The following is a 26613-nucleotide window of genomic DNA, read 5'->3' on the forward strand; positions in this document are numbered from 1 at the left end:
GGCAGGTGCCCTTGAGCCAAATAAGAGAAGCAGTTTGTTCCAGATTGTAGCGTACGCGCGTGCATTTTTTTTTGTAAATTAGAAATAGAGGCCTTATTCAGTAAGAAAACCTGTTTTTACGAGTCACAAATCTGAGAAACATCACAGTAGATTTGCAGTATTTTATCAACCTGGTGTGTGTGTGTGTATGTTTTTTTAAGCAGCATAATTTGGGAACCAACAATTCTGAAACAAGTGCGGGATAAGGCGTATTTGAAATATCAATGAATCAATAATGTAGAACCGCCCTGTAAAGACAGTCATTCCATCCGCCTTTATTTCTCATTATCAGTCTAAAGACTAAAAGTGTCAGAACAGGAATATGTAGAATAAGCAGATTGGATTCATTCAATCTCCGGCATACCGAAGTGCGTATGAAGGTAACAACATCTCTTTTCACTGCGGATACCAAACGCTTATTCATCACAGATTTTGGTGTAAACAACACAAGAATGCGCAGGGGGTGGGGGTAAAAAAGCACGCCTGCGCTTGCACGGCTTTCTGGCAAATGCAGTTTTCTCAAAGGATTCCCTTTCGCGGAAAAAAAAGTGTTTATCAACTACAACTCTCAGGAGGAATGAACATGATGTGCCTCAACATTTCTTCAAAACTGTTTGGGAGAGGGTGTCGATTTAAATGTAAATATAGAAGTTATCAATATATAAGACTTAACTGAAGTTATATATTAAAAGCAAAACAAATTTTCCAAATCTGTTTCCCTTTCAAGCATTTGTTATATCTCAATTAACTGCCGGTTCTGCAGCATTAACTATATTATTCATCTCCCTTCCCCTCCATTAGTCTTTCTGATGATAGCGACGAACTGCTGGATGCTGGATGAATGTAAATTAACGAAAGATTTTTCCTTAAAAAAATTAGCGTATTGCAGCTTTAGCACCACCACTTGCACAACAGCCAATAAGAAGTGAAATTACTCAATTACAAACTGATTTACACAATACCTCGCCTCAGCAAAGCTTTGCAGGTCCAACAAACTTGGCACGGGGCGGGAGCGGAAAAAAAACACTCAGCTTACTGATCCCGCCCTTCTCGCACCCGATTGGCACAGCCGCAAGATGGATGAAAATGAACCAATCGACGTGCCGATCTAGAGGCCACCGGTTTACGATTGACAGTACACCTGGAGATCTGTGCGATAGTAACTGGCAGGCCATTCTGCCAATAAACTGGAGACTCCGCCCACCCACGTTAGAGCAGCAAGTACGGTTCACTCTACGGAGCGTACGTCACAGGTTGTTTTTTTTGCCGTGACTGAGAAAAGGGGGGCGGGGAGAAGGGGTAAAAATTAGTCCATTCCGATGTGTGTGTTTTTTACGGGCAGCCAGGGAGATGTTTATGCAGCCAAAACCCTGAGGTAAAGTGAGAGCCGAGCAATTCCGTGGGGAGGAGGTGGTGGCAGGGTTTCCTTCCATCAGGGGGCAGCCGGTACAATGGCGAGCTCGCCCAATTATTACCACCAGGAGCATTTACTACTACGCCGACACTACAACAACAGAGGGGACAATGAAAACAACAGACGCGCCGGAGATACGGCTGCCAGGAGAAGGACGGTGACAACGGCGGTGACGACAGCAGCAACAACAACAACAACACCACACACGCCGTCGGTACCGCCACCGTCGTCGCCGGCGACAACGGTAAGAGGTGGACACGCGCCGGAGTCGGCGCCGCGCGACAGGCTCTCCGCCAGCAACAACAACAACACGGTTCGGCTCGAGCTCGGAGTTCAAGCGCCTCCGCCGCGTGAGGCAGCGGCGGCTTCGGCTTCCAATGCGCGCGAGACGCTGGCGGCCGGTGGCGGCGGCGACGACGGCGGGGGCGCGCGGGAGCCGGTGGCCCCCGTGGCGCGAGCGGCGGCCGCCACCGCTACCACCTCCACCTCGACTACTATGGACGGTTACGAGGACGTGAAAAAGCACGGTTACTTGAGGAAGCAGAAGCATGGTCACAAGCGCTTTTTCGTACTGAAGGGCCAGAGCCACCTGGGTCCGGCTAGGCTGGAGTACTACGACAGCGAGAAGAAATGGAGGAATCGGTCGACCGCCCCGAAGAGAGTCATCCCTCTCTATCAGTGCTTCACGGTCAGTCGGAGAGCAGATGCCAAAAACAAGTACCTGATAGCCCTGTACACAAAAGACGAATACTTTGCCATGGTGGCAGAGAACGACCAAGAACAAGAAAGCTGGTATTTGGCCATAAGTGAACTAATGAATGAGGGGAAGAAGACGGTTATGGATCCTGATGAAGTGGAAGAAAACTATGGCAATTTTACTCCTGGCACTGTTTTTAAGGAAGTGTGGCAGATTAACGTGAAGCCAAAAGGGTTAGGGCAGACTAAGAACCTGACTGGGGTGTACAGACTGTGTCTTTCCAGCAAGATGATCCATTTTGTTAAAATCAATTCTGATGTGCCTTCTGTGCATTTGCAGTTGATGAACATCAGGAGGTGTGGCCATTCTGAGAACTTCTTCTTTATTGAGGTGGGGCGTTCCGCTTCAATTGGCCCTGGTGAGTTGTGGATGCAGGTGGATGACTCCGTGGTAGCTCAAAACATGCATGAAACCATTTTGGAGACAATGAAAGCTTTGAAAGCTTTTGCTGAGTTTCGTCCCAGAAGTAAAAGCCAATCCTCTGGGACTAATCCCATATCATTTTTGACGCGGAGACACCTTGGTAATTTGCCACCTAGTCAGACTGGATTGCAGAGGCGTTCTAGAACAGAGAGTGTGACTGGGACTTCTGCATCCAAAAATGAGGCGTACCGTTTTCGAACATCTAGTGAAGGTGAAGGTACAATGACAAGGCCATTTGGGTCTGTAACTGGAAGTTTAATCCACTTAAATTCTGCAAGAATGGGCTTAAGTAGGGGAGATGGGGGTAGTAGGTATGTAAAGCCACCATTTGGCCCTTCAAACCATAGTAGGTCAGTATCTCTGCCAGTGACATACCTACCATCTACCACAAGTCCTGTAAGTGTTTCTTCCAGTAGCGGACATGGTTCAGCATCTGATCCCCTCACTCGTCCATCAAGTTCATCTATTTGTGGTTCCCCAAGTGATGGTGGGTTTATTTCCTCTGATGAATATGGATCTAGTCCTGGGGACTTTAGGTACTTCCGTGTTCGGAGCAATACACCAGATTCACTTGGTAATACACCACCAATTCAAGAAGAAAGTTGTTTGTGTGATTACATCTCAATGGACAGACATATTAATGCTGTAAATCCTGAAAGCAGAGTACGAGATGACTACATGATTGCTGAAAAAGGATACAGAAAGAGGACCCATTCTCTAACCACACCTGGTGCAGTGATAATGCATCAAAAGACTACACAGACAACTTCATCTTTGGAAGAGTCTAATGTTGATTCAAACTATGGGGGTATTGGTAATCAGCTGTCATGTTCTGCATCACCAAAGTTGACCTGTAATCCTTACCATGGAGATTATAGTGATGTTGAGATTGGGTCATCAGTTAACCAAAGCCAAAATAGACAAAGAGATGATGGTTATATGCCAATGATGCCTGGAGTTGCATCTGCCAGCCATAATAGAAATCATGATTATATGCCAATGAATTTTAAAAGCATGTCTGCTCCAAAACAAATTATTTCTTTGCCGATAAGTCAAATGGACTCCAGGGGATACATGGTGATGTCCCCGAATGATAGCAGCTCTCCAGTGCGAAGCATGTTTACAGAATATAGTTCCAAACTATTGAGCAGCAACAATGAAAAGTTATCAAATAGTGACTATATGGATATGTCCCAAAGAAATCTAAATACACGGAAATTATCGAGTGATGTTTTCTATAATCACAATAGCCCTGAATCTCAAAAGTCTTACAGCTCGTATTATTCACTGCCTCGATCATTCAAAGCTCCTTCACAAGAAAACGGTGAGCATGATGAATATGTTCCTATGTGTTCACCAGGAAGGTTGATGTATGGGGAGGCATCATTGTTTACTGGCAGTATTACCAACAGTGGTTTAATTCACGAAACATCGCATTCTCCAAGGACACTTGGCCAAGGTGATCGTGTTGTACAGAAAGGCAGGGTTGAAAGACCTACAAGATTATCACTGGGCATGCCGGAAGTAAACAGCTTACCACGACTGTTTGAGCAAAGTTTGCCACCTGAGCCAAAAAGTCCAGGAGAATATATTAATATTGCTTTTAGTGAGAAAACTAGTAATACGCCGTACTCGCTTTCAGCAGAAGGATCTCCTTCATCTCTTGGCTCCAGCAGTGAGCATCGACGCTCCCCGTTGTCAGACTACATGAGTGTCGATTTGGATGTACAGTCACCAAAACCAGCTACTCTTTCCTCAAATTCTTTGACTGGTATGCCCATTGTTTCAAGTTCAAGTGTAACTAGAAGCCAGCCAAATGATGCCTACATCACTGTTCCTCTCGGTGCTGCTTGTGTCAACACACCTGCAGAGGTAGATGATTACACAGAAATGACTTTTAATTTGGCGGTAACAGCCACTCCTTCTGCTTCGCCAAAACCTGACAGTGCAGAGTTGGCTAGTCCTACTGACATTGTAAAGCGATTGTGTATTATTGATCAGTATCCTAGTATAAATACCTTTCCTGTCCTCAATCCTCCCCCTGATGCCAATCATGGTCCAAAGGTGATCCGTGCTGACCCACAAGGAAGAAGACGCCACAGTTCAGAGACATTCTCCTCAACACCCTCAGTCGCATCCTCGTCTCCTTTTTTTGCTGATGGGAGTAAAAGGCACAGCTCTGCTTCATTTGATAATGTTTGGCTTAAACAAAATGATGTCAGTGATGAACACAGAAGTACCATGTGCAGGAATACATCTGCAGGATTTCAGAATGGATTGAACTATATTGCTTTGGACTTGAGGGAGGATCACGGATGTTGTGAACCGAATGGAGGTGTGCAGGCTTCAGATCGACCCCATGTCGCCGGCAGAATAGATTCTGGAGGCTATGCCAGCATAGATTTTACCAAATCTGATGGGTTGAAGTATACCTCTACATCTGAAGGTTTGTTCTGCTTTTGTTTTCCATTTTTCAGGTGATCAAAGTACAAGGTTGTATGAAGCAATGAAATATTAACTGAATGTCAAAATGGAGGGTAGGAGTTTCTGTAGGGACTTGACAAGTTGTATGCAGTGAAATGGATGATCTATAGTCTTGGGTTTGTATGCTGTAGATGCACTCTTTAAATCTGATTTGTTATGTTAAAACAACAGGAGGAAGTAAGAATAATTTGACTATCCTATTTCACTGCAAGTTTGCATTTATTCTACACTGAATGCATTATTTCATTATTTTCAGATGTTAGCTTTTTAATGCAGTTTTGCACAACCACATTTTTCATCTTGTACTTAAATGGTAGTTTAGGACAACAGATGGTCTTTTTTTTAAATTTGCAGCAGTAATCACATATATAGAGAATTAACCTTTGGAACTGGGGGTAGGTAGATTATATAGCTATTGTTACTTTTTTGTTCTGTACAATTTTACAATTGTAATTCTTGGTTTAAATTTGCTTGGGTGGATTTGTTTCACTGTAGTTCAGCACGTTTTCCAGTCATTGGCTCCTCGTAACAATGGGGGAAAAAAGATCTTTATAACTTAATGTTTAAAGCCTGATGAATGGTATAGATCTAAACGATAAAACACAGTACTTTTGTTTGCTCGTTGTAGGACTAATCCAAGTAATTGTAGATTTTGGTCTGCAGGCTGGTTATTTTTGAGTGAGAGGAAATGGACGCAAATAATTGACTTCCAGTTTTGTAGCTTTTAAACTTGTAATATTTCTCCTATGAATGGTTAAACTCTAATCAGGATAGGACAGGGGTTCCCATCCTGGGTCCACGAACCCCTCAGTTAATGGTAGGAGGCCATGCCATAAAAAAGGTTGGGAACCTCTGGGATAGGGGGAAGTAGCACAATATATTTTCAGAAGTGTGTTACACAAACTGAAAAGGGGATTTTGTTGATAATGAGGAGTATTACATTTCATTGTTACTGCTGTGATATTGCCACATTCATTGTCTTTGTAAAAGTTAACTGATCTGATAGTCATCTTGAATTTTTGCCAAATTCACATATCCTAATGCTTTAAAAAGGAAGTCATAATTAACAAAGCATGGAAAAATTTTCTAATAAAGTATGGGATTTTTGGTTAACCAGGGTACTGCTATAGCAGTAATACTTCCAGTGATTGTTGAATTAATTGTTGTCTGGATCATGTTTTAAATGGTGAGTTGGCGAACTGTTGGCTTATTGATCCATGAGCTTCAGAACAGCACAATGAGAGGCTAAGCTGTGGATTCAATGATGAATAAAGAGTAAATGTTGCACCACAATTTCTTACTGAAACAAAATGAAGTACATTGTGCAAAAGACACCAGGGCAAACAAGTACTATTGTGAGATGTTTTGAAATTGTAGGGAGGCAGTTGAGGTAAAATCTTCAACTTACTAGTTCAGCACTGCTTTTTCAGTTTACTTTAAACACCATGCTAAAAGTTTTTCTATTATGTTCACAATTGTATACAAATCTGGAACTGCTGAATAGTTAATGTTTCAATCGCATATTTGAAAAAGACAAACTATTCATGCCAGGCGTATAAAAGTTTATTGTATTACTTTTGGTCAGTGACTGTCATTTTCATTTTATTCTTTGAAATTTAGCCATCATATTTCTGACTATCATACACTGTTCTGGGTGCAAATCCACTGAGGCTTAACACAAAAGTCAGTTGTGTTAAATAACTTTCCAATTCAAAATCAAGCAATATTGTATATGATTTATGTTTTGTATTGGTTGATAGATGAAATGAAAGAATGCTACCAACACTGAGTGATTTTATTACTTTGTTTAAAAACAAGGAAGTCAGACAGGTACATCAGCAAGAATATTTTTTAAAACTAATGTAAATCACTAAATTGACTGCATGTAAACAAGGAGAATAGAAAAGTGTCTGTTTATCTCACCTTAAAGTGGAAAAGTATTCAAAATCTTCTGGGGGTATATTCACACTTAAAATTGTTGCTTCCAAAAGATTGAGGAATTTAATTAAGAATGGGGGGTGGGAAGGGGAATACACTTTTATATACTTTATACTTTATTGTCGCCAAACAATTGATACTAGAACGTACAATCATCACAGCGATACTTGATTCTGTGCTTCCTGCTCCCTGGATTACAAATTGATAGTAAATATTAAAAATTTAAATTATAAATCATAAATAGAAAATAGAAAAATGGAAAGTAAGGTAGTGCAAGAAAACCGAGAGGCAGGCCCGGATATTTGGAGGGTACGGCCCAGATCCAGGTCAGGATCCGTTCAGCAGTCTCATCACAGTTGGAAAGAAGCTGTTCCCAAATCTGGCCGTACGAAGCTCCTGAGCCTTCTCCCGGAGGGAAGAGGGACGAAATAGTGAAATGTCCAAGGGTTTTGTTAAAGGAGATTGTGGGGAGACAAGGGAGATGGCAAGTTTTACAGAGTAATAACCTAAAAATGCACTGGGGATGACTGTGTCAACTGCTAAAATCAGTGGAATTGGCAAAAAAAAAATGCACATGAGAAATAGGTTGGAATGTTATTTACAGTGGTGCTAGAGAGTTTGTGAACCATGTGGAATTTTCTCTTATTTCTCCATAAATATGATCAGATCTTCACAAAAGTCCTAAAACTAGATGAGAACCCAATTAAATAAAAACAAAAAAACATGCTTGTTCATTTATCTTATTGAGAAAAATGATCCAATATTACATGTATCTGTTGGAAAAAGTATGTGAAAAAGTAATGCCTTGTACAAAAGCTATTTGGAGTCAGGTGTTCCAATCAATGAGATGAGATTGGAGGTGTGGGTTGTGGAGGTGTCCTGCTGCCCTATAAAAAAGACACACAAGGTCAGGTTACCAACAGAGCCTGCTCTTCTCAAGAAAGATCTGTTTATTTGCACCATGCTTCAATCAAAACAACTTTCAGAGGACCTAGGAAGAAGAATTGTACAGATGCTTGAAGCTGGGAAAGGCCACAAAAGCTTTTCTAAAGACCTGAGCGTTCATCAGTCCACAGTGCGGGAAATTCTCCGAGTGGATATCCTGCAAAGATCACACCAAGAGCACAACGTGCAAAGCTGATGGATGTGAAAAAGAACAGCAAAAGGCCTTACAGAAATCTTTAGAACTTGCTAAAGTCCTTGTTCATTTGTCCACTATAAGAAAAACACTGAACAAGAATGGTGTTCGTGGAAGGACGTCACGGAGGAAACCACTGCTTTCCAAAAAGAAAACATTACTGTACATCTTAAGTTCGCGGAAAGCCACCTGGATGTTCTACAACAGCGGTAGCCAACCTTTTACATTCCATGCGTCAATTTTTTCACGCATGAGTTCAGATGCACCATCCAACTCTTGTACCCCTATTCAATTCTTGTAAAGATACGTTAATATAGAACTCATGCATGAAAAAATTGCATCTGAACTTATGCGTGAAAAAATTGACGCATGGAATGTAAAAGGTTGGCCACCCATGTTCTACAATGTTTCTGGGCTAATGTTCTGTGGACAGATGAGATAAATGTTCAACTTTTTGGCAGAAATGCACATTGTTATGTTTGGATAGAAAAGGGCATAGCACACCAACACCAAAACCTCACCCTAACTGTGGAGCATCATGGAAGGAGCATCGTGGTTTGGGGCTGCTTTGCTTCCTTAGGGCCTGGACAGCTTGTAGTCATTGAGGGAACAATGAATTTAAAATTGCATCAAGACATTGTACAAGAGAATGTTAGGGTAGCAGTCTGTTACCTGAATCTTAATATAAGTTGGATTATGCAACGAGTTAATGATCTTAAAGACAAGAGTAAATCAACAACAAAATGGTTTTAAAAAGAAGAAAAATCATGTTTTGGAATGGCCAAGTCAAAGTCCTGACCTTAATCCTATATAAATGTTGTGGGAGGACCTGAAGCAAGCAGTTCATGCAAGGAAACCCACCAATATCCCAGAGTTGAAGTAGTTTTGTAAGGAAGAATGGCCTAAAATTCCTCCAAGCTGATGTGCAGGACTGATCGACAGTTATTGGAAATGTTTGGTTTAAGTTATTGCTACACCAGTTACTGAAAGCAAAGTTTCACATTTTTCCAACAAATACATGTAATATTGGATCAATTTTCTCAATAAGGAAATATGCATGTACAATGTTTGTTGTATTATTTATTTAATTAAATTTCTTTACTCATATTCATGTGCCTTTACTATATTTTTTTAAAAAGCCATTGAACAGTCACCCCTAATTGCCCTTAATTAAATTATTGGAATATATACTCTATTCAGTAATTAATACCATGCAAACATGTTACTAGAAAAAAACTTTAAAAATGTACAGGTAATTTCCATAATGTTAGATTTTTCTAAGTCAACTAATGTGTTATTTTATGTGGCGGGTGGGAGATGGTTACTAAAATTCATGTAATAACTTGGAAATTTCAATTATTGCAACCCTTTTGATCTACTTAAATGTAGTTTAAAAATGATTGTATATGCACTAACATTCACACACTTACTGTTCTAGAAACCAGTGACCATAATTTTTAACTGTTCTACTCTGGTTAAATTTTTGGATCTTTTTGAATGTCAGTTTAAAAGCAGAATTTTTCTTTCAAATCAAAATAGGAAAACTCCAATATATCATTGCTTCGTAATCAAAAAGTCCAACGAAGTGTGCACAAAATCACAAATTTCCATAATCTGCTTTGAAGGGAAAAAATGGAAGTTTTTCCAAGATTGGATTGTGCTGTTGTCATCGTGACTTTTGTAACTGCAGCACTTATGATTTCATCCCTAGTATTTATACTCATGAATGTATTGTATAGTCCTCAATACCTAGGTCATCAATCAAAAAATAATCAAGATGCATTATTAATGAAAACAGGTGTGCATCTGTTGCTCTGTATTATTGCCAAGAATTTTCTTTAATAGTCTATTTTCATGATGCACATGAATAAATGCAGTAAACTTTAGTTAGATGCTGTAAGCTATGTAAATAGATTGTGAGCTTTCCTTTGGTTTGGCCATTTCAAGCTTACTGGTCATGTGTTTTGTGGATAGCAAAAAAATTTTAAAATATTTTGCACTGATGCATCTTTAATTTTGCCCTTTCCCCCTCTTTTGAGGTACCTTTGTATATTTCCCCATTTGAAATGATGTATGACTTGGAGAGCATCCTGCAGATAATGATATATCCCATGTGTCTGTTTTTATCCTTGATGGTAGAGACCGAGAGTTTGATAAATGCTGTCAATATTATCTTGGCTTGTATTTCATGTATTTTGGAGATGGTGTGCACTACACTGGTAAAGGCAATGAATATTTAGGCTGGTGGATGCAGTGCTTTGTTGGTTATATCAAAACGCTTTAGACTTACGGGAGTTGCATCCAGGCAAGTAGAGGAGATTCCATTACACTCCTGATTTGTGTGAAGTTTAGTTTGGAATGTTTTATTTTTTTTCCCTTAAGCATGCATTCTGTGTTTCTTCTCCCCCCCCCACCCCCCCACCAAGTTGGCAACAGTAGATACTTCCTGTAACTCTTAACTAAGATGAAGTTCTCTCTCAGTTGTCTCATTCTTTTTATTTTTTCTCTCATTCATTCCTCTAAATGTATGCTCCTAAATCCCTCATTTGTATGATCTAGTTATTTCTTTTAAGTTATTTAGAAACCAAAGCAGCTTTAAAAATGACTACATTTATGATTATTTTTGTTTTCTCCAGTAGAAGTAACCTGTTAAGAATTTAATAAATGCCCAATCATATAATCTGGAAGAAAATGATGGATAAACCATAAGCAGAAATAACAAATGAGTCATTGACTTTGCTAATAGGATATCTCAAAGTTGCATGCTGCATATTGACTATCTGATACGATACCTTATAAATTAAACATCTGGAACAGCTTTAAATTGTTTGAGTATAACTTAGATTCTGGGATGTTCGTGTGTTAACCTGCCATTTCCCTTTAAACAGGCAAACCCAGCAAAAGTTTGACTATTTAAATCAAGAGCAGAGGAACATTGGACATTTCTTTTTCCTGGTTAATGACTTTGTTTTGCCCTACCTAATTAAAATAATTAAAAATTTTATTCTTTGTGGGATGCAGAAACAATAGGCTAGGTCAACATTTACAGTCAAATTTAATCTGCCTCTAAACTGAACAGACATTAAAGGTTGACCACATTGGTGGATCTGGAATTACAAAATAGACCAGACCCCATAAGCCAGGTGGTTTCCTTTCACAAACAAGAGATTTGTATGAAGCTGATATTTCATGTGGATGTGTGCTTTTTATTCTAGATCTGTTTAAGTACATGAAGTACTCATCGTTCCCTTACTCTATTCCTGCACACCCAATTAGCAAATACACTTCATTTTCAAGACAATTGTTACTAATCTCTTAATAGTTCATTACCATTTGTGATCAGTGAAATGACAAGTGTTTATATATCTTTGACACAGAGCAACCACTTGCCTTCCATGTGTGGAATTCTTTAGTTGTCCGTGCAATGTTTAAAATTTCAGAACTAAATTATTTCATTGAAAGCAATAGATTTGAATTAAAGCTATAATTAATGTGAAACTACTATAGCTCAGGGCATTTTGGAGTTCAATTCTGGCATCATCTGTAAGACGTTTGTCTGTTCTCTCTGTGAACTGTGTAGGTTTCCTCCCACAGTCCAAAGACTTGACAGTTAGTAGGTTAACTGGTTGTTGTAAATTGTCCTGCTATCAGGCAAGCGTTAAATAGGTGGGTTGCTGGGCGGTGTGGCTTTTTGGGCCAGAAGGGCCTGATCCACACTATATCTATAAATTATCCAAATACACTCTGCTCACACGCTTGCAGATTGAGTGACTTAGACAAAGTTAATTTTGCTCTGTTAATTATTCAAAAACACTACATTTTGGAGTTCATTTGAATACCACAGAGGGGTTTGGGTATCCCATGACATCCTGCCAAGTAATAAAAATTGGGATTTTGTAGTACTAACATTCTTTTAATGCCATTTATACAATTTAGTTGGTTGCATGCTACAGATGTTACTATAGCATTTTCCTTATTGATTGCATTCCTTTGTTTAGGATTTTATTAAACTTGTTAGAGCATGCATTAAATTTGATCAAAAAACAAAATGCATGAGGAACTCAAAAGAACAGGCAGTATCTAGAGACGAGGGTGGTTGATGTTTTTGGGTGGAGATAGTCAATATAAAGATGTGAGCAGTGAAGCAGAAGCTGGCCTTGTTTTGTCAACCCCTGCCCCATCTCCTATTTTCATCTCTCTCCACCTCATGGTTCCATTTATCCACTACACTGCACATAGTTCACTCACAGGTTCCTCCGACCCACCCCATCTGACCATCTGGTTCTGGTTCCCTCTCCCATTCACCTCTCTCCTAATCATCTAATAATTTAAAGCTGTATGAATGAGAATGATCAGAGTCCAGCACTGGGTAGCCCTTTGTGTTCCTGTTTACTTCCCTCCAGCAACTGCCTCTAATCATTGCACTCTCCCCAACGTGTTAATTCAGTTCATTTTATTTTTAACCTTTCTCTGCTTGTCTGCCTCCATCTATTTTTCACTTGCTTTTGTCTCCCAGCTCCATCTCTTCTCCCCTCCCCTATCTGGTGTAACCTGCCAACCTTCATATTGGAGTCCCATCTCACAATACTACTTCTCTTTTTAAACTGGCCATCTTCCCTCTCAACACAGGTCTGAGACAGGGTTTTGTCCTGAAATGTTAAGTTCCTTTCAGGGCTGCTACTTGACCCAAGTGATAGGTAGAATCCACATGAGGGGTTGATGGTGTCAGCTGGAGAGGAAGGGGTTGATATAGTGATGAAGGCTGGCAGGTATTCTTTTCCTGCTGAGTCCTAATTGATTTATTTAGAGATAACAGCACAGAACAGGCCTCTCCAGCCCAACAAGCTGCACTGCCTAGTAACCCACCTATTTAATCCTCGCTTAATCACAGAATAATTGACAATGACCAATTAACCTACCAACTGGTATGTCTTTGGAATGTGGGAGGAAATCAGAGTACCTGGAGGAAATGCACAAATTCACTGGGAGGACGTACAAACTCCTTACAGACTGTTACAGAATTGAACATGAAACTCTGAGCTGTAACAGCATTGTGCTAACTGCTACACTATCATGGTGTCCCTTTGCAGTTTAATTTTGGTTTTGATATTGGAATATAGTTCTGATACAGGTACTCAGGACATCAGTAAACTTTCATGAAAGCAGTGCAAAACTATTTTTAATACAAAGTTGTCATCGAATAACAAATTTATCCACAATTTAGATTCCCATTGATAGGAGGCAATCTCAATGCATTTGTTGGACTCGTGTAATTATGGATCCAAAATTTAGGGTGTTTTTTTGACATAGTTAGGTTTGCTTTCCCAAGCAAGTTCTTGTGTGGTCACTTGTTGACTTGTACTTTTCAAAGCTAGGTAACTATCAAGCATAGAACAGAAATTTACAAATGTTTATTGTAGTGTGTATCCACTCTTAATCACTATATTTATAAATGGAATGTGAGACAGTTATAAATGTTGGGATTCATAGAGCATTCAAAACATGCTTGTTTTCTGTCATATGACATCAGGAGAAAGAAGAACAGCATTGAATCACAACTGTAACACTATTCATTGGGCGACAGGCTAGTATACCATGCTTGTGGAATGTTGGTTGCACTTGCAAGAAACTGTCAGGTCATTTAGTTCAACTAGTTTAGATGATCTTTCTCCTCAATGTGACCAGCTTATTGACCACGAGTAGTGGTCCTAATCTTGTATTTGTCTACACTTTTGTCATATTCCATTCAGTCAAGTTTATTCTTATCATAGGCATACATATAGTGTAAATGATTCCATTTATTATCGGAGAATGTATACAGTATACAACTTGAAACTTTTACTGTTTGCAGACATCCACAGAAAACAGAACCCCAAAAGAATGAATGACAGAAAACCAAAGCAAACCAAAACAAACCAAACCAAAATTAGAACCCCAAAGCCCCTTCTCCCCCCTTCCCTGTGAAAGCAGAAGCAAAACATCAACCTCTCTTCTCCACCCCAATCGTTTCAGCCGAAGGCATCAGTGCCCGCCACCCACCAAGCAATAGCAAAGTCCCCAAAGAAAGATCATGATCTGCAGTCAACAAAAACTATTGTTTACCCAACAGTTTGACGGGCTGTCTCATGCTAACGAGGGACAGAGAGATGTCACCTATTTCGCAGTGAAAGGGGAGATCAACAGTTACTGTTAGGATGTTACAGTCTGCCACATTTCTTTTTAGTTTGGAGATTCTCTGACTCAAGAACCTGTAGCAAATTCTTCCCACCATTGAGAGAAAGAGCAATCGCTCAACTACAGAGACCTCTGTCCGCAGTATCCACTGCCGCGAAATCCTGATGTTCCGCAGTCAACGGCACCAGCCTGGAATTTGTTGTCCACAGGGCCGCACTCTGGAGGTGCCATCTTCCATCGCATGCCTGGAGAATGTTGGAAAATAGCCAGTTAGTCGGTGGACTCCAAGAACAGAAAAACCATGAAAAACCGCAGTTTGAGTGCTGTTGCTGATCATGGTCCTCGATGGAAACCCAGCTACCTTGGAAAGGAAAAAAGAGACATTAAAGAGGAATTTGAGCTGTTTCCACAGATGAGTTCAAAAAGTTAGTCATTTGCTGCCGCCATAGCTCCATGAAAATTGAATTGAGGAAAAAAGTGGAAGGGGAAAATATAGTCTGAAGTTGTGTCAAAGTTTTTGGGGTTGGTTCAAGAAGATGGGGTAGAAGCTGCTGTTGAGTCTTGAGATGAGGGCATAGTCCAGGTGATGGCAGTCCCTGATGATGGATTGCTTCTTGTAGATGTCCTCGATGGTGGGGAGAGCTGTACCCATATTGGAACAGACCAAATTCTCTATTCTCTGTGGTTTCTTGCATTCCTGTGCATTGGTGTTCCCATTCCAGGTCGTGATGCAATCAGTCAGAATGCTTTATTCATGTAGTTAAAGATTAAAAGTTGGCCTATATGTGCATTCCACAGCATTTCAGCTTTTTTGATTTATTCTCTTGGCTTAAAAAAAAATACTGTAGCTATTAGAAATCTGAAATAACAAATTGAAAACTGAAATAAAGGCCATTTCAGGGAGGCAGGAGGGTGTGACCACAAGGTGGGTTTATGGTACTGAAGGTGGGATTTGCTCTTCCATTAAGTATGGAACTTAATTAGCCTTTATACACAGGAGCAGAGTGGATGAACAACTAATCGCAGCACAGTACTGAGGATCATTTAAGTTGGCTTATGGAAAAGCATAGTTGTGATGGGCGCAATGTGGCAGTTTAATAAGCAGAGCCATAAGCTTGTATTCTTTGGATGATTAGCTAAGCCACTTGTAACTTGGCATAGGGTCAGTAAGATCAGAGTGTTTCATACGTTGGTAGAGTAAAAACATTTTCAATTTGTGTGGCGCAAACACGAGGAAATCTGCAGATGCTGGAATTTCAAGCAACACACACAAAAATTGCTGGTGAACGCAGCAGGCCAGGCAGCATCTATAGGAAGAGGTACAGTCGACGTTTTGGGCCGAGACCCTTCGTCAGGACTGACTGAAAGAAGAGATGGTAAGAGATTTGAAAGGGGGAGGTGGAGACCTCTTTCAAATCTCTTACTAGCTCTTCTTTCAGTCAGTCCTGATGAAGGGTCTTGGCCGGAAATGTCGACTGTACCTCTTCCTATAGATGCTGCCCGGCCTGCTGCGTTCACCAGCAATTTTTATGTGTGTCAATTTGTGTGGTATAGGCCAAAGAACAAACTACCACTGGGGCATTTGAATTAGGTTAGAGCATGCTGGAACTTGGAATAACTGGGTATGTTAAATAACTTAGAAAGGGAACTGGCTAGGAGGATACTGCTGAGGGGAAATTTAGAAAGTTAGAGGATAAGACTGAAGTGCAGTGTACTGAAATAGTTATTATTGATGTGTCAAGGAGGAACAGTCCACAAGTATTAGAATATAGAGTGAAACAGCAATTTCTAGCCCACTCATTGATAACTGTCCCCACTACATACATTTTAGTTAACTAGGAAGAGATTGGCTACCTTTTTTTCCGAAGAATCTAATTTCCATTCTCCACCAGTGGCTCTTCAAACATAGGATACTAAATGATACCATTGGATTTACAGGAGATCTTTATCTGAGTCTAGTTTATCCTCTTTATTATATAACTTCCAAGAGCTGTTAATATCACCAGACATAAATTATATTTATATCGGCTCCTGTGTACTGCTTCTGCTGGTTTCTCTAGATAGGGCTAATCCTGTCCTAGCAAACAACTTACCTTACTTGTTTGATTTGGAATACTGGTGTCTACTGCTTCAATAAATGTGTTTTGTAGATTAAATATCACACATAGCTTCCAGTATATACTATGATATAAAGATTCTCTCAATTCCAGGGTCATCGTTAGCATGGAAATGGGCCCTTTGGATCAGTGTTCATGTTGGCAGTCAGCTAAAAATCAATAAGAATGCTGTTTTCCAAAACTGGGCCAATAGCCTTCAATGCCTAAGTGTTCATCAGAATACTTCAAGTTCAAGCTTAATTGTCATTCAACCATACATACAAATACAGGTGTCCCCCGCTTTTCGAACGTTCGCTTTACGAAACCTCACTGTTACGAAAGACCTACATTAGTTCCCTGTTTTCGCTAACAGAAGGTTTTTTCACTGTTACGAAAAAAGGCAGCGCGCAAAAAAAAAAGCAGCGCGCTACGCGCTTCGAGCAACCGCTCTCCCCCAGATTCGGAACGGCATTCTCGCCAGCATTGCTTAAGCATGTCCCTGTGAGCAGCTGTTAGCAAGATGAGTTCTATGGTATCGGAAAAGCCTCAAGGAGCTCGTAAGGGTGTTACACTTAGCGTAAAACTAGACATAATTAAGCGTTTCGATCGTGGTGAACGAAGTAAGGACAAAGTGAGTTTGACTTGTGGAAGTTGATGAAGATGATGTTGAAGAGGTTTTGGCATCCCATGACCAAGAACTGATAGATGAAGAGCTGATGCAATTGGAAGAGGAAAGGATAACAATCGAAACCGAATGAGTAATGATGAAGTACGACTTTAATTTTGAAAAGGTGCGTTGGTTTAGGGCATATTTGCAAGATGGTTTGAGTGCTTATAAAGAACTGTATGATAGAAAAATGCGCGAGGCTAAGCAGTCAAGCAAGCCTTCCACATCAGCCACAGCAGACGACGAACCTCGACCTTCGACATCGAGGCAGGCAGAGATAGAAGAAGATGACCTGCCTGCCCTAATGGAAACAGACGACGATGAGGTGATACCCCAGTGTCCCACCACCCCAACCCCCAGGCCGCGGACAGATACCGATCCGCGGAGAATGCAGCAGTAGCCGGGAGGCACGCAGCACATCTTTAAGAAAAAAGCCAAAATAAACAAGCAAATTAATTAGGTGCCGCCTGGCATGTAAATTTCGGCCCAAATCAGAGGTGATGCAATCGGCAATCGCCTTTGATCTGGGCCAACAATTACGTGCCAGGCGGCACCTAATTAATTAGCTTGTTTATTTTGACTTTTTTTTTAAAAATGTGCTGAATGCGTCCCGGCTACTGCTGTACCCCTGTGTGCTTCGTGGATCGGTATCGGGTCGATGCCTGGAGGGTGGGGGCCACTGCACCACCCCAACCTCCGACGACTCAGCCTAATACACCATTATCAGTGTGCTCTGTGCTGTCCGAATTCCAATAACTGCACTGTACATACATTATTTCTACTTGATATAGGCTATGTATTTTTACGTGTTATTTGGTATGATTTGGCAACTTCATAGCTTAAAGGTTATTGGACAGAGTGTTTTTGCTGAGAGCGCTTGCTCTGTGTTTTTGCCGAGAACGCTTGCCTGAGATTTTCGCTACGGAGAACAGTTCAGGCAATGATTGTGGAAAAGTATTTCTACTTTATATAGGCTGTGTATTTATCATATCATTCCTGCTTTTAATATATGTTACTGTTATTTTAGGTTTTATGTGTTATTTGGCATGATTTGGTAGGTTATTTTTGGGTCTGCGAATGCTCACAAAATTTTCCCATATAAATAAATGGTAATTGCTTCTTCGCTTTACGACATTCTGGCTTACGAACCGTTTCATAGGAACGCTCTATCTTCGGATGGCAGGGGAAACCTGTACAGCTAAACAAAACGGCATTCCTCTGAGGCCAAGGTGAAAAACAGTATCAAAATGGTCACACACAGCACAAGGCACCTATAATTACGATAGCAATTAAACGTACGGTCTCAAACGAATAGCCCAAGTCCCTGAGTTTCATGGTCTGCAGATTGGTGCATGGGATGATTGTCCTGGAGTCACATTTCTGCAAGAACAAGTACACAGCAGTTCTTCACACGCTAGTGCAGCTGGAGACCAATGGATTGCACCAATGCGTGGGAACAGAACCCAACCCAACCCAGCCCAGACGTCTGCTGTGCCACACTGCCTCTGGCATCTCCTCCCCTGGGCGACTGCAGCAAGTGATCCCGCAGCATGAGGGCCTGGTCTGAGAAACAACAGGGACGACAAATTCTAACACTTAAATTTGAGTACATTGTCGTCACCACCACATCAGATAGTGTGTTCCAGATTTTGACCATTGGCTTTACAGGGGAAAATTATCTTCACTCTCCTTCCCCTTAATGTAAACATATGCCACTCATCATAGACAACACTGCTAATGGGAAACAGTTTCTTTCCTGTAGGTACCCTGCATAATTTGTAAACATCTCCAATTAGGTGTCTTCTTTTCCTTCTCCATTCTAAGGAAAATAAACAACCTCATAAATTTTTGGTCCGGTTAAGATGGTGCTTGTGTACAATGCTCCCACAGTCGACATCTTCTGGGTAGCCGACGAAACTATTTAATTTCACTTCTTATGTCTTTTTCATCTGTTTTTCCTCTTGAATGTGTTTCTGGAACTGTTGAAGCCTGTGATTTGCAATTTGGAGATTGTTTGGGTGATCCAGTGCTTTGCTCTCTCCAAGAGGATTCTGGGAGGCAGAAACACAGGCAATGAGTGTGAATTTTGTGGTGAGGAGACTGTGGAATGGGGCGCGAGCCAACATCCAACTCCATTTCGCCTGTTAAAGCTTCCATTATTTGCCAATTAAAGCAATGAGGAAGATTGAAACTTCAAGGCAAATGCAAAAGGTGAGCGTGAGCTGCCTGCCTTTTGACCACTGGTGTGATCGCTCTGCTGCCGGAGATGGAACAGTCTGCTGCTGTGCCCAGAGAATGTTACCCAGGTTTTCTGTGTTTTGGATACGGATACGTTCTCAAACTATGGACAGTTTTCCAGTTTTATGGTTTTTTATATTCCGTGTTTTTCATCCGATCTTTCTCATTTTTTTTTGTGTGGGGGAGGGTGGAATTTAGGGGTCAATGGTCCTGTTCCCTTTTTGTTAATTTTTTTGTGTGGGGGAGGGCTATTTGAGTGTTGATCATGTTGCTATTCTTTCTCTTTCGGTTTTGTGGTTATCTGGAGAAGATAATAAATGAAGCTTTGAATCTGCTTTCTTGATCTTTTGTATAGTAAGGTGATCGGAACTGTACATCAGTGGCCTAACTGTAAATTTATACACTTGTATCATAATCTCTCTGCTCTTGCCCTCATAAACTAGGCATAGAGTACAAGTAAAATGCTGTATGCCTTTTAATTGGCTTATCTTCTTGATTCATCCCTCTTTGATCCATGAACTTGCATACCAAGGTTATTCTGTGTTCCTCATAAACATAAGAGATTCTGCAAATGCTGGAAATAGAGTAGCACACACAGAATGCTGGAGGAACTCAGCAGGTTAGGCAACATCAATGGAAAAGATTAAACAGTTGATGTTTTGGGCCACAACTCTTGAAGAGTGGAAAGGAAGGCAGAAGGAGAAGCATTACAAGCTGACAGGTGATGAGTGAAGCCAGGTGAGGGGGAAGGTTAGATGGATGGGGGAGAGGGGAGGGTTTGACTCCTGCGCTGTCTGTAAGGAGCTTGTATGTACTCTCTGGATTTCCTCCAGGTGCTCTGATTTTCTCACACATCCTAAAGATGCATGGGTTAGGTTTAGTAAGTTGTGGGCATACTATGTTAATGCCAGAAGCTTGACAACATTTACTACAGGCTGCCCCAGCTCATGCTGGATGATTTGATTTGGTGCAGTGTTTCAACTGGACATGTGACAAATAAAGATAAACCTAATCTAAGTCTGTGCTGGCCATTCAGCACCCATATACCCTAATTCTATTGCATTGTCTCCATAATTCTATCAATTTCCCCCAGATTCTACCACTTGCTCACATGCAAAGGCCAATAAAACTATCAATTTCCAAATCTTGTGAGGTGGCATTACACCTTTAAAGTACTGTGCAAGGGTCTTGGGCACAATTTTAAAAAAGGCTATAAAACAAAGATTCTTTAAAAATTAATGAAATGGAAATTTTCTAAATATCAATTACTATAAAGAGCAGCAAACATAAAAAAAAACACTAAATCAAATCAATATTTGGTGTGACCACCCTTTGCCTTTAAAAATGCAGAATTTCTCTTGGATACACTGTTGTACAGTTTTGTAAGAAAATTGGCGGATAGGTTGTTATAAGCATCTTGGAGAACTTGACATGGTTCTTCTACAGACCTTGGCTGTCTCACTTGCTTCAGGTAATCCCAGACAGCCTCAATGTTGACTTCGTGGTTCTGTGAGGCCATACCATCTATTGTAGAACTCCTTGTTCTTTTTGCCGAAGATAATACATTGGCCGTGTGTTTGGTGTCTTTGTCCTGCTGGACAATGAAGTTGGGACTAATCAGACGCCTCCCTGTTGGTATTGTGTGATGGATGAAAATCTGCTATACAGTACTTAGTATTGAGAATTCCATTAATTCTGACCACATCATCAACTCCGTTTGCAGAAGTGCAGTAACAAACCTGCAGGGAACCTCTTCTATGCTTCACTTTTGGCTGCAGACATCCATCCATGTCGTACTCTTCAGCTACTCCACAAACTGTCTCCTGTTGAGCCAGACATTTCAAATTTTGACTCATCAATCCAGAGCACTTGCTGCCATTGTACAGCACTTTAGTCTTCGTGATTTTGTGCTTAGGTGAGTCTCTTGGCTTTGTTTCTACTTCGGACTAATGGCTTTTTGGCAGCAACTCTTCCATGAAGACCACTTCTGACAAGACTTCTCTGGACTGTAGAGGAGTATACTTGAGTTCTGGTGGTTTTTGTAAGTTCAGAGTTGATAGTAGTGCTGAACTAATTCTGATTTAGAAGGGATGTTAGTTTGATGTATCTCATCTGCATTCAATTTCCATGACTGACAACCACATTTCTGTCCTCAACCTGGACTGTTTCTTTGGGCTTCTTCAGAAGAGCTTGGACAACACACCTTGAAGCTCCTGTCTCCTGTGAAATTTCTACTTGGGAGATCCCAATTTGATTCCTCTTTCACTCCTTACAGATTGGATGAGTTGCACCTGAACTCAAGAGGGAACAATATCCTTGCAGGTAGGTTTGCTAGCATGGTTTGGGAGGGTCTAAACTAATTTGCAAGGGGGATGGGACCCTGAGCAATAGAGTAATGAAAGAAGTGCATGGAGTAAAGCCAGATCTAACATATAAAGAGGTTTTGAGGAAAGAGAAGCAGAATAAAGGGTGTAAAGGTAGTAAGGTAGAAGGGCTAAAGTGCATGTACTTCAATGCAAGAAGCATCAGGAACAAAGGTGATGAACTGAGAGCTTGGATACATACATGGAATTATGATGTAGTGGCCATTACAGAGACTTGGCTGGCACCAGGGCAGGAATGGACTCGCAGTATTCCTGGATTTCAGTGCTTTAAAAGGGATAGAGAGGGGAGGAGGGGTGCCATTACTGTTCAGGGATACTATTACAGCTACAGAAAGGGTGGTTAATGTAGCAGAATCCTCTTTTGGGTCAGTATGGGTGGAAGTCAGGAACAGGAAGGGAGCAGTTACTCTATTGGGAGTATTCTATAGGCCCCCTGGTAGCAGCAGAGATACCAAGGAGCAGATTGGGAGGCAGATTTTGGAAAGGTGCAAAAATAACAGGGTTGTTATCATGGGTGACTTTAACTTCCCTAATATTGATTGGCACCTGATTAGTTCCAAAGGTTTGGACGGGGTAGAGTTTGTTAAGTGTGTCCAGGATGGATTCCTGTCACAGTATGTTGACAGGCCAACTAGGGGGAATGCTATACTAGATCTAGTATTAGGTAACGAACTGGGTCAGGTCAAAGATCTCTCAGTGGGTGAGCATCTGGGGACAGTGACCACTGCTCCCTGGCCTTTAGCATTATTATGGAAAAGGATAGAATCAGAGAGGACAGGAAAACTTTTAATTGGGGAAGGGCAAATTATGAGATTATAAGGCTAGAACTTGCAGGTGTGAATTGGGATGATGTTTTTGCAGGGAAACGTACTATGGATATGTGGTCGATTTAGAGATCTCTTGCAGGATGTTAGGGATAAATTTGTCCCGGTGAGGAAGATGAAGAATGGTAGGGTGAAGGAACCATGAGTGACAAGTGAGGTGGGAAATCTAGTCAGGTGGAAGAAGGCAGCACACATGAGGTTTAGGAAGCAAGGATCAGATGGGTCTATTGAGGAATATAGGGTAGCAAGAAAGGAGCTTAAGTAGGGGCTGAGAAGAGCAAGAAGGAGGTATGAGAAGGCCTTGGCGAGTAGGTTAAAGGAAAACCCCAAGGCATTCTTCAATTATGTGAAGAGCAAAAGGATGACAGGAGTGAAGGTAAGACCGATCAGAGATAAAGGTGGGAAGGTGTGCCTGGAGGCTGTGGAAGTGAGCAAGGTCCTCAATGAATACTTCTCCTTGGTTTTCACAAATGAGAGGGAATTGATGGTGAGGACAATGTGAGTGAGGTTGGTGTTCTGGAGCATGTTGATATTAAGGGTGAGGAGGTGTTGGAGGAGTTAAGATACATTAGGACGGATAAGTTTCTGGGGCCTGACGGAATATTCCCCAGGCTGCTCCACGAGGCGAGGAAAGAGATTGCTGAGCCCTTGGCTAGGATCTTTATGTCCTTGTTGTCCACGGGAATGGTACCGGAGGATTGGAGGGAGGCGAATGTTTTTCCCTTGTTCAAAAAAGGTAGTAGGGATAGTCTGGGTAATTATAGACCAGTGAGCCTTGCGTCTGTGGTGGGAAAGCTGTTGGAAAAAATTCTTAGAGATAGGATCTATGGGCATTTAGAGAATCATGGTCTGATCAGGAACAGTCAGCATGGCTTTGTGAAGGGCAAATCGTGTCTTAACAAGCTTGATAGAGTTCTTTGAGGAGGTGACCAGGCATATAGATGAGGGTAGTGCAGTGGATGTGATCTATATGGATTTTAGTAAGGCATTTGACAAGGTTCCACACGGTAGGCTTACTCAGAAAGTCAGAAGGCATGGGATCCAGGGAAGTTTGGCCAGGTGGATTCAAAATTGACTTGCCTGCAGAAGGCAGAGGGTCATGGTGGAGGGAGTACATTTGGATTGGAGGGTTATGACTAGTGGTGTCCCACAAGTATCTGTTCTAGGACCTCTACTTTTCGTGATTTTTATTAACGACCTGGATGTGGGGGTAGAAGGGTGGGTTGGCAAGTTTGCAGACGACACAAAGGTTGGTGGTGTTCTGGATAGTGTAGAGGATTGTTGAAGATTGCAGAGAGACATTGATAGGATGCAGAAGTGGGCTGAGAAGTGGCAGATGGAGTTCAACCTGGAGAAGTGTGAGGTGGTACACTTTGGAAGGACAAACTCCAAGGCAGAGTACAAAATAAATGGCAGCATGCTTGGTAGTGTGGAGGATCAGAGAGATCTGGGGGTACATGTCCACAGATCCCTGAAAGTTGCCTTACAGGTAGATAGGGTAGTTAAGAAAGCTTATGGGGTGTTAGCTTTCATAAGTCGAGGGATAGAGTTTAAGAGTTGAAAGGTAATGATGCAGCTCTATAAAACTCTGGTTAGGCCACACTTGGAGTACTTTAAGATAAGTGGTGGGAAGTTCATGGGGGAAATTAGAGGAAGGTTTTTTACTCAGAGAGTGGTTGGTGCGTGGAATACCCTGCCTGAGTCAGTGGTGGAGGCAGATACACTAGTGAAATTTAAGAGACTACTAGACAGGTATATGGAAGAATTTAAGGTGGGGGGTTATATGGGAGGCAGGGTTTGGGGGGTCGGCACAACATTGTGGGCTGAAGGGCCTGTACTGTGCTGCACTGTTCTATGTTCACTCGTTTCTGTTTCATTTAATCAGTTTAGTTCATTCAACTGAGTATACCATTGATCATTAGCACCTGTTATCATTGGCATCTTTGTTTCAAAGGTACATTTAATGTCGGAAATGTGTACAGTATACATTCTGAAATTCTTTTTCTTCGCAACCATCCACAAAGCAATATTTCCTCCCTCCAGCAAAAAAAGCATCCCCCCCCCCCCCCGAGCACTCAAGCATGCAGCAAAGCATCACTAAAGACACAGACTTGCAGTACCCCAAAGACTAGTCGTTCAGCCGGGAATTTGACATACCACAGGCTCTCCCGTGTCACAGCAAGAAGGGAGACATAACGAACAACTCACTGATTTACGATGTTAAAAGTCCTTTGGGTGGCTTTTTCCGAGCTCTGTGCCCAAAGAACTCAGGTCTCCAGGCACGCAGCCAGCTTGCTGCTTTCGACTTTCCGTCTCCCATGACACACCAATTCCCTGCAGAGGCACCAACCTTTAGTCTGCCTAGAGCCACGAATTCCCGAAACTCCAAAGGCGCGCTAAAATTTTAGGCTGTGTCCTTGCTGTACAGGTTTTCCCCGCCATCTGAAGATGGAGTGTTCCTATGAAACGGTTCGTAAGTCGGAATGTCGTAAAGCAAAGAAGCAATTACCATTTATTTATATGGGAAAATTTTGTGAGCATTCGCAGACCCAAAAATAACCTACTAAATCATGCCAAATAACACATAAAACCTAAAATAACAGTAACATATAGTAAAAGCGGGAATGATATGATAAAAACACAGCTGATATAAAGCAGAAATACTTCTCTACAACGATTGCCTGCACAGATCTCCGTAGCGAAAATCTCACGCAGGTGCTCTCGGGAGAAAATCTCAGGCAAGCGCTCTCGGCAGAAACACTCTCTCCAGTAAGCTTTAAACTATGAAGCTGCCAAATCTACCAAATAACACGTAAAAATACACAGCCTATATAAAGTAGAAATAATGTATGTACAGTGTAGTATCACTTACTGGAATTGGGAAAACAGCGCCGAGCACACTGATGATGGTGTGTTAGACTTGTCGGAGTTTGGGTGGTGCAGTGGCCCCCACCCTCCGGGCCGCCGACCCCATACATTGCCGCGAAGAATGCAGCGGTAGCCGGGAGGCACGCAGCACATCTTTAAGAAAAAAGCTGAAATAAACATACTAATTAGTTAGGTGCTGCCCAGCACGTAAATGTCGGCGCAGATCAGAGGCAATTGCCGATTGCACCTAATTAATTAGCATGTTTATTTCGGCTTTTTCCTAAAAGATGTGCTGTGTGCCTCCCGGCCACCGCTGCATTCTCCGCGAATCGGTACACTTTCTGTCCGCGGCCTGGGGAATGGGGTGGTGGGACACGGGGGTGTCATCTCATCATCGATCAGGGCAGGCAGCTCAACTTCTCCTATGACTGCCCACCTCGATGTCGAAGATCGAGGTTTGTCGTCTGCAGTGGCTGATGTGGAAGGCTTGCTTGACTGGTGAGCCTTGCGCATTTTTCTATCACACAGTTCTTTGTAAGCACTCAAACCATCCTGCAAATATCCCCTAAACGGCCGTACCCTTTCAAAATTAAAGTCGTACTTCATCATTGCAGCGAAAATCTCATGCAGTTGCTTAACTTTCGCTACTGCATTCGGTTTCGATTGTTATCCTTTCCTCTTCCAATTGCATCAGCTCTTCATCTATCAGATCTTGGTCATGGGATGCCAAAACCTTTTCAACATCATCTTCGTCAGCTTCCACAAACCAAACTCACTTTGTCCTTGCTTCGTTCACCACGATCGAAACGCTTAATTATGTCTAGTTTTACGCTAAGTGTAACACCCTTACAAGCTCTTTAAGGCTTTTCTGACACCTTAGATCTCACCTTGCTAACGGCTGCTCAATGCAACATGTTTAAGCAATGCCATTCTGAATCCGGGGAAGAGCGGCACGCTGCCTTTCTTCGTAACAGTGAAAACACCTTCCGAAAGCAAAAACAGCATACTAATGTAGGTCTTTCGTAACAGTGAGGTTTCATAAAGCGAACTTTCAAAAAGCGGGTTACACCTGTATTGAATAACGGCCAGTCATAAGACCCTGACAGTGGGTCGCATTCCCGCAAAGAACAGAAGTCAGTCGATCTTCAAAAGAACCCTGAAAGGGAAAA

At 41.6% G+C, this 26613-nt stretch overlaps 1 protein-coding gene and 1 long non-coding RNA gene across 4 annotated transcripts in view; one reads left to right on the forward strand and one right to left on the reverse strand.

Moving 5' to 3' along the window:
* The first annotated feature begins 1319 nt into the window (after window positions 1–1319).
* Window positions 1320–26613, forward strand: part of LOC140204315 (insulin receptor substrate 2-B-like) — a 52762-nt gene continuing 27468 nt past the window's right edge. The window contains exon 1 of the mRNA XM_072270932.1: window positions 1320–5079. Within this exon, the coding sequence (XP_072127033.1) occupies window positions 1491–5079 (3589 nt within the window). The 5' untranslated portion in view covers window positions 1320–1490. The remainder of the gene's footprint in view (window positions 5080–26613) is intronic.
* The window catches only part of LOC140204316 (uncharacterized), a 92066-nt gene continuing 79649 nt past the window's right edge, over window positions 14197–26613 (reverse strand). For all 3 annotated transcript variants that reach the window (XR_011887587.1, XR_011887586.1, XR_011887584.1), the window contains one exon: window positions 14197–14612. This is a non-coding gene — a long non-coding RNA (uncharacterized lncRNA). The remainder of the gene's footprint in view (window positions 14613–26613) is intronic.

The sequence above is a fragment of the Mobula birostris genome, chromosome 10 (genome assembly GCF_030028105.1).
Source record: "Mobula birostris isolate sMobBir1 chromosome 10, sMobBir1.hap1, whole genome shotgun sequence".
NCBI lineage: Eukaryota > Metazoa > Chordata > Chondrichthyes > Myliobatiformes > Myliobatidae > Mobula > Mobula birostris.